This window comes from Cetorhinus maximus, unplaced genomic scaffold (assembly GCF_964194155.1).
Source record: "Cetorhinus maximus unplaced genomic scaffold, sCetMax3.hap1.1 HAP1_SCAFFOLD_4463, whole genome shotgun sequence".
In the NCBI taxonomy this organism is placed as follows: Eukaryota; Metazoa; Chordata; class Chondrichthyes; order Lamniformes; family Cetorhinidae; genus Cetorhinus; species Cetorhinus maximus.
Genome location: NW_027600366.1, coordinates 6,377 through 15,391, shown reverse-complemented (window position 1 = coordinate 15,391; position 9,015 = coordinate 6,377). Strand labels below are relative to the sequence as shown.

Below are 9,015 nucleotides of genomic sequence, written 5' to 3'. Positions count from 1 at the left end.
AAGAGTCACCACCCTCAGAGAGAAACCATCTCCCCTCCCCTCCCCTCCGTCTAGACACGTATTGATAAACAGTGACACCCCCCCCAACCCCAATTCTAGATTCTCCCACCAGAGGAAACATCCTCTCCGCATCCGCCCTCTCGAGACCCCCTCGGGATCTTGTGCGCGTGGGTCAATCGCGTCCCCTCTCACTCTTCGGAACTCCAGCGGGTACAAGCCCAACCTGTCCGACCTCTCCTCACAGGACAACCCGCCCTCTCCTGGTACTAAGCCCGGTCAACCTTCCCTGATCGGCTCCCAACACATCGACATCCACCCTTCGATAAGGGGACCAGTACCCTACACGGTGCTCCAGACGCGGCCTCACCAACGCCCTGTGCAACCGAAGCACAACCTCCCCAACTCTCGTACTCAACTCCCCCCCATCCCTCGCAATAAGCGAGAAGGTTCTATTAGCTGGGGAAGGGGGGGTGACCCGCTTGGTGGAACACCTTCGGTCTGTCCGCAAGCAGGACCCAGACCTCCCTGTCGCTTGGCCATTTCGACACTCCCACCCTGCTCTCATGCCCACATGTCCGTCCTTGGCCTGCTGCATTGTTCCAGTGAAGCTCAACTCAAACTGGAGAAACAGCACCTCATCTTCCGACTAGGCACTTTACAGCCTTCCGGGCTGAATATTGAGTTCAACAAATTCAGATCATGAACTCTCTCCTCCATCCCCACCCCCTTTCCCATCCCCCCCCACTTTTTTTCCCAATAACTTATGTAGATTGTACTTTTCCCGCCTATTTCCATTACTTTTAAACGTATTTCCATCCATTGTTTAACCTCAACCTTTTAGCCTATTTCGATCCCTTCCCCTCCCCACCCCACCCCCCCGCTAGAGCCATCTGCACCTTGCTTGTCCTGCTTTCTACTCTTAGTGAGCACATTCCTTTAGATAATATCACCACCGTCAACGCCTCTTTGTCCTTTTGTCTGTGACATCTTTTGGTTATCTCCACCTATCACTGGCCCTCTATCCAGCTCTACTTGTCCCAACACCGCCCCCCTTAAACCAGCTTATATTTCACCCCCTTTCTATTTTTACTTAGTTCTGTTGAAGGGTCATGCAGACTCGAAATGTTGACTGTGCTCCTCTCCGCCGATGCTACCAGACCTGCTGAGTTACTCCAGGTATTTTTGGTTTTGGTGTTCTATTAGCTTTCCTGTTTACCCAATGTACCGGTACACTGACCTTTTGTGATTCATAGGCTAAGACACCCAGATCCCTCTGCACCTCAAGAGAGCTCTGCAAATCTCTCGCCATCGTAGCTCGGCAGAGCGACTGCTCTCCCCCACCACCCCTCCCACATTCTCCCCTCAACCTCGCACACTCCGCATTCTCCCCCCCCCACCCCCCCCACCACCCGCCCGGGGTTACGACCCCGTCCTGACCTTTGCTCCCAGTGAGCGAGGAGATCTTCCGGGGCTTGGCACGGATGTCGTAGATGATCGGGTACTGGAACCACGGGAACCTGGGCGGGAAAGGGAAAGAGAGAGAGAGAGAGAGAGAGAGGGAAAAAACAACAAACCGAGCGTTAATGTGAGGCTCCCGCGCTCGGAAGAGGGGGCCGTTTCTCGCGTCGGGCGGGAAGGGGGGACGGGAATTGACCGCAGCCCTCGCTCGCCTCGCCTCGTCACCCCGCCCGCGTCCCGGCCAACATTTCACGCCCCCGACCCTCGGACGGCTGTACCTGACATGCAGACCCTCCGCCAGGATGGTGTGCGGCTGAATGCCTCCCAGTCGGCTGAAGATGATCGCTCGCTGCCCGCCTTCCACTGTGAAGCAGAGAGAGAGGAGAGTGGGGGGGGGTGTGGGGAAACGGGGCCAGAGAGAGAGGGAGAGCGAGGGAGCCGGACAGACAGAGAGAGACACGGAGAGAGGGAGAAAGAGGGAGAGCGAGAGAGAGAGAGAGAGACAGAGCGCGAGGGAGAGAGCGAGAGAGAGAGAGACAGAGCGCGAGGGAGAGAGCGAGAGAGAGAGAGCGCGAGGGAGAGAGCGAGAGAGAGAGAGACAGAGCTCGAGGGAGAGAGCGAGAGAGAGAGAGACAGAGCGCGAGGGAGAGAGCGAGAGAGAGAGAGACAGAGCGCGAGGGAGAGAGCGAGAGAGAGAGAGACAGAGCGCGAGGGAGAGAGCGAGAGAGAGAGAGACAGAGCGCGAGGGAGAGAGCGAGAGAACGAGACAGAGCGCGAGGGAGAGAGCGAGAGAATGAGACAGAGCGCGAGGGAGAGCGAGAGCACGAGGGAGAGAGCGAGAGAGAGACAGAGCACGAGGGAGAGAGCGAGAGAGAGACAGAGCACGAGGGAGAGAGCGAGAGAGAGACAGAGCACGAGGGAGAGAGCGAGAGAGAGACAGAGCACGAGGAGAGAGCGAGAGAGAGACAGAGCACGAGGGAGAGAGCGAGAGAGAGACAGAGCACGAGGGAGAGAGCGAGAGAGAGACAGAGCACGAGGGAGAGAGCGAGAGAGAGACAGAGCACGAGGGAGAGAGCGAGAGAGAGACAGAGCACGAGGGAGAGAGCGAGAGAGAGACAGAGCACGAGGGAGAGAGCGAGAGAGAGACAGAGCACGAGGGAGAGAGCGAGAGAGAGACAGAGCACGAGGGAGAGAGCGAGAGAGAGACAGAGCACGAGGGAGAGAGCGAGAGAGAGACAGAGCACGAGGGAGAGAGCGAGAGAGAGACAGAGCACGAGGGAGAGAGCGAGAGAGAGACAGAGCACGAGGGAGAGAGCGAGAGAGAGACAGAGCACGAGGGAGAGAGCGAGAGAGAGACAGAGCACGAGGGAGAGAGCGAGAGAGAGACAGAGCACGAGGGAGAGAGCGAGAGAGAGACAGAGCACGAGGGAGAGAGCGAGAGAGAGACAGAGCACGAGGGAGAGAGCGAGAGAGAGACAGAGCACGAGGGAGAGAGCGAGAGAGAGACAGAGCACGAGGGAGAGAGCGAGAGAGAGACAGAGCACGAGGGAGAGAGCGAGAGAGAGACAGAGCACGAGGGAGAGAGCGAGAGAGAGAGACAGAGCACGAGGGAGAGAGCGAGAGAGAGACAGAGCACGAGGAGAGAGCGAGCGAGAGACAGAGCACGAGGGAGCGAGCGAGAGACAGAGCACGAGGGAGCGAGCGAGAGAGAGACAGAGCACGAGGGAGCGAGCGAGAGAGAGACAGAGCACGAGGGAGCGAGCGAGAGAGAGACAGAGCACGAGGGAGCGAGCGAGAGAGAGACAGAGCACGAGGGAGAGAGCGAGAGAGAGACAGAGCACGAGGGAGAGAGCGAGAGAGAGACAGAGCACGAGGGAGAGAGCGAGAGAGAGACAGAGCACGAGGGAGAGAGCGAGAGAGAGACAGAGCACGAGGGAGAGAGCGAGAGAGAGACAGAGCACGAGGGAGAGAGCGAGAGAGAGACAGAGCACGAGGGAGAGAGCGAGAGAGAGACAGAGCACGAGGGAGAGAGCGAGAGAGAGACAGAGCACGAGGGAGAGAGCGAGAGAGAGACAGAGCACGAGGGAGAGAGCGAGAGAGAGACAGAGCACGAGGGAGAGAGCGAGAGAGAGACAGAGCACGAGGGAGAGAGCGAGAGAGAGACAGAGCACGAGGGAGAGAGCGAGAGAGAGACAGAGCACGAGGAGAGAGCGAGAGAGAGACAGAGCACGAGGGAGAGAGCGAGAGAGAGACAGAGCACGAGGGAGAGAGCGAGAGAGAGACAGAGCACGAGGGAGAGAGCGAGAGAGAGACAGAGCACGAGGGAGAGAGCGAGAGAGAGACAGAGCACGAGGGAGAGAGCGAGAGAGAGACAGAGCACGAGGGAGAGAGCGAGAGAGAGACAGAGCACGAGGGAGAGAGCGAGAGAGAGACAGAGCACGAGGGAGAGAGCGAGAGAGAGACAGAGCACGAGGGAGAGAGCGAGAGAGAGACAGAGCACGAGGGAGAGAGCGAGAGAGAGACAGAGCACGAGGGAGAGAGCGAGAGAGAGACAGAGCACGAGGGAGAGAGCGAGAGAGAGACAGAGCACGAGGGAGAGAGCGAGAGAGAGACAGAGCACGAGGGAGCGAGCGAGAGAGAGACAGAGCACGAGGGAGCGAGCGAGAGAGAGACAGAGCACGAGGGAGCGAGCGAGAGAGAGACAGAGCACGAGGGAGCGAGCGAGAGAGAGACAGAGCACGAGGGAGCGAGCGAGAGAGAGACAGAGCACGAGGGAGCGAGCGAGAGAGAGACAGAGCACGAGGGAGCGAGCGAGAGAGAGACAGAGCACGAGGGAGCGAGCGAGAGAGAGACAGAGCACGAGGGAGCGAGCGAGAGAGAGACAGAGCACGAGGGAGAGAGCGAGAGAGAGACAGAGCACGAGGGAGAGAGCGAGAGAGAGACAGAGCGAGGGAGAGAGCGAGAGAGAGACAGAGCGAGGGAGAGAGCGAGAGAGAGACAGAGCACGAGGGAGAGAGCGAGAGAGAGACAGAGCACGAGGGAGAGAGCGAGAGAGAGACAGAGCACAAGGGAGAGAGCGAGAGAGAGACAGAGCACGAGGGAGAGAGCGAGAGAGAGACAGAGCACGAGGGAGAGAGCGAGAGAGAGACAGAGCGAGGGAGAGAGTGAGAGAGAGACAGAGCGAGGGAGAGAGCGAGAGAGAGACAGAGCATGAGGGAGAGAGCGAGAGAGAGACAGAGCACGAGGGAGAGAGCGAGAGAGAGACAGAGCACGAGGGAGAGAGCGAGAGAGAGACAGAGCACGAGGGAGAGAGCGAGAGAGAGACAGAGCACGAGGGAGAGAGCGAGAGAGAGACAGAGCACGAGGGAGAGAGCGAGAGAGAGACAGAGCACGAGGGAGAGAGCGAGAGAGAGACAGAGCGAGGGAGAGAGCGAGAGAGAGACAGAGTGAAGGAGAGACAGACAGAGAGTTAGTTTATCTGGGAACCTGCAATGCTGAACACGACTCCGCCCAGTTACCCACACAGGCTAAAGGTCACTCCCAAGCGCTCGGCACCACCAACTCACCTGTGTAGATGGACTCCTTCACTCCATACATCAGTGCCCCGGCTCCCAGCAGCAGCTTCAGTGCAGTCCCAGCACCACGACCCCCGGCGGGCATCCGACTGGCAAAGTCACGCAGGTTCTGAGCCATATTGCCTCCTCCTGGTGAGAGAGAGAGGAAGGGAATTCTCACAATCACAGTCACACACACTCAGGTAGAGTAAAGCTCCCTCTACACCGTCCCCATCAAACACTCCCAGGACAGGTACAGCACGGGGTTAGATACAGAGTAAAGCTCCCTCTAGACTGTCCCCATCAAACACTCCCAGGACAGGTACAGCACGGGGTTAGATACAGAGTAAAGCTCCCTCTACACCGTCCCCATCAAACACTCCCAGGACAGGTACAGCACGGGGTTAGATACAGAGTAAAGCTCCCTCTACACCGTCCCCATCAAACACTCCCAGGACAGGTACAGCACGGGGTTAGATACAGAGTAAAGCTCCCTCTACACTGTCCCCATCAAACACTCCCAGGACAGGTACAGCACGGGGTTAGATACAGAGTAAAGCTCCCTCTACACTGTCCCCATCAAACACTCCCAGGACAGGTACAGCATGGGGTTAGATACAGAGTAAAGCTCCCTCTACACCGTCCCCATCAAACACTCCCAGGAAAGGGACAGCACGGGGTTAGATACAGAGTAAAGCTCCCTCTACACCGTCCCCATCAAACACTCCCAGGACAGGTACAGCACGGGGTTAGATACAGAGTAAAGCTCCCTCTACACCGTCCCCATCAAACACTCCCAGGACAGGGACAGCACGGGGTTAGATACAGAGTAAAGCTCCCTCTACACTGTCCCCATCAAACACTCCCAGGACAGGTACAGCATGGGGTTAGATACAGAGTAAATCTCCCTCTACACCGTCCCCATCAAACACTCCCAGGACAGGTACAGCACGGGGTTAGATACAGAGTAAAGCTCCCTCTACACTGTCCCCATCAAACACCCCCAGGACAGGGACAGCACGGGGTTAGATACAGAGTAAAGCTCCCTCTACACCGTCCCCATCAAACACTCCCAGGACAGGTACAGCACGGGGTTAGATACAGAGTAAAGCTCCCTCTACACCGTCCCCATCAAACACTCCCAGGACAGGTACAGCACGGGGTTAGATACAGAGTAAAGCTCCCTCTACATACTCATTCAGGAATATATTTCTGGCATTTCATCTTGGATCCTAACCTCATCTAATACTAGATGGAGATTAATAAGGTAATTTAACACTAGTTACTAGCAGTTACCCATGATTAACATTTGTTGCTGCATTTTATACTCATATCACCCTGGTTACCTGTCTGGTCTAATACTAGATACTACCCAGTTTTAACACTAGTTATAGGTAATTCAGCTGGTTTAACATTAGTTACAGGCTGTTATCCTTGTTTAACACAAGTTATTCTGTATTTTGTCTGTGTTTACCCCAGCTACATGTTGAGGAGCTCGTTTCGTATTGGTTAATCGTCAACAGCCTGCTACAACACTGCTGTCGCTGACCTGGTTTCCAGTTACCAGCCTTCTGTGACATTGATTATTAACCTGCTTTAGCGCTAGTTACTGGATGTGAACCTGTTTTAACAATATTTACTATGCATTTTCCTGGTTGCACACTGGTAACTAGATATCAAACCGATTAACTACTAGTTACTAGCCCGCTGTGATACTGATTATCATCCTGGTTTAGCACTAGTTATTGGATGCAAACCTGTTTTAACAATACTTAGTATGCATTTGCCTGGTTGCATATTGGTAACTAGCTATCAAGCTGATTAATTACTAGTTACCAGCCTGAAGTGACAGTGATTATTAACCTGGTTTAGCACTAGTTACTGAATACAAACCTGGTTTAGCACTAGTTACTGAATACAAACCTGGTTTAGCACTAGTTACTGAATACAAAGATAAAAGCAAAAAACTGCAGATGCTGGAAATCCAAAACAAAAACAGAAATACCTGGAAAAACTCAGCAGGTCTGGCGGAGAGGAACACAGTTAACATTTCGAGTCCTCATGACCCTTCAATGGAACTAAGTAAAAATAGAAAAGAGGTGAAATATAAGCTGGTTTGAGGGGAGTTAGGACAAGTAGAGCTGGATAGAGGGCCAGTGTTAGGTGGAGATAATCAAAAGATGTCACAGACAAAAGGACAAAGAGGTGTTGAAGGTGGTGATATTATCTAAAGGAATGTGCTAATTAAGGGTAGAAAGCAGGACAAGCAAGGTTCAGATAGCCCTAGTGGTGGGGGGAAGGAATCGAAAAAGGTTAAAAGGTAGGGATAAAACAATGGATGGAAATACATTTAAAAATAATGGAAATAGGTGGGAAAAGAAAAATCTATATAAATTATTGGAAAAAAAGGGGGGGGATGGGAAAGGGGGTGGGGATGGAGGAGAGAGTTCATGATCTAAAATTGTTTAACTCAATATTCAGTCCGGAAGGCTGTAAAGTGCCTAGTCGGAAGATGAGGTGCTGTTCCTCCAGTTTGCGTTGAGCTTCACTGGAACAATGCAGCAGGCCAAGGACGGACATGTGGGCATGAGAGCAGGGTGGTGTGTTAAAATGGCCAAGCGACAGGGAGGTCTGGGTCATGCTTGCGGACAGACCGAAGGTGTTCTGCAAAGCGGTCACCCAGTCTGCATTTGGTCTCTCCAATGTAGAGGAAACCGCATTGGGAGCAGCAAATGCAGTAGACTAAATTGAGGGAAGTGCAAGTGAAATGCTGCTTCACTTGAAAGGAGTGTTTGGGCCCTTGTACGGTGAGGAGGGGGGGAAGTAAAGGGGCAGGTGTTGCACCTTCTGCGGCTGCATGGGAAGGTGTCATGGGAGGGGTTACTGAATACAAACCTGGTTTAGCACTAGTTACTGAACACAAACCTAGTTTAGCACTTGTTACTGAACACAAACCTTGTTTAGCACTAGTTACTGAACACAAACCTAGTTTAGCACTAGTTACCTGGTTTAGTACTAGTCACGGAACACAAACCTGGTTTAGCACTAGTCACTGAACACAAGCCTGGTTTAGCACTAGTCACTGAACACAAGCCTGGTTTAGCACTAGTCACTGAACACAAGCCTGGTTTAGCACTAGTCACTGAACACAAACCTGGTTTAGCACTAGTCACTGAACACAAGCCTGGTTTAGAACAAGTCACTGAACACAAGCCTGGTTTAGAACTAGTCATTGAACACAAACCTGGTTTAGCGCTGGTTACGGTACACAAACCTGGTTTAGCCCTAGACACTGAACACAAAACTGGTTTAGCGCTAGTTACTGAACACAAGCCTGGTTTAGCACTAGTTACTTAACACAAACCTGGTTTAGCACTAGTTACTGAACACAAGCCTGGTTTAGCACTAGTTACTTAACACAACCCTGGTTTAGCACTAGTTGCTATAAATTTGCCTGGTTGGATTAGATTAGTGGATTAGATTAAGCACGAGCAACCCCCTTGCTATGCCACTGATTAGTAACCTAGTTTAATACTAGTTAGTAGAAACCTCAGTGATCAGCCTCCTCACCTTCTCTTCTCACATGGACTGATGCCCTCTGTATCTAACCCCGGAAGTGACGACACTTGCAGCGCCTCGTTCCGACGCTTGTTGATGCCGTCAGACACGGCGCCGGCGGCCACGCGCAGGCGTAATGGGGAACGGGACGGAAAAGAGACCCCGCCCCCCCCAAACCCCGTCTCTGACCCCGCCCCCCGTCTCTGTCCCACACCCTCAGACCCCCGTCTCTGACCCCGCCCCCCCAGACCCCAGCCTCTGACTCCGCCCACTCCCTCACTGATCCCGCCCCCTCCCACACTGATCCCGCCCCCTCCCACACGGATCCCGCCCCCTCCCACACGGATCCCGCCCCCTCCCACACGGATCCCGCCCCCTCCCTCACTGATCCCTCCCCTACCCCTCACTGATCCCTCCCCTACCCCTCACTGATCCCGCCCCCTCA

At 54.1% G+C, this 9,015-nt stretch overlaps 1 protein-coding gene across 1 annotated transcript; it reads right to left on the bottom strand.

The window, feature by feature from the left end:
* Positions 1-1,423: 1,423 nt before the first annotated feature.
* On the bottom strand, positions 1,424-8,733 carry LOC144678500 (prohibitin-2-like; the record flags this gene model as incomplete). Its single annotated transcript, XM_078538262.1, has 4 exons — positions 8,583-8,733; positions 5,025-5,159; positions 1,737-1,821; positions 1,424-1,517 (listed from the first exon to the last, which is right to left on the bottom strand). Coding segments are annotated over exons 2-4 (306 nt in total), but the record flags the coding sequence as incomplete, so codon positions are not given.
* Positions 8,734-9,015: the final 282 nt, after the last annotated feature.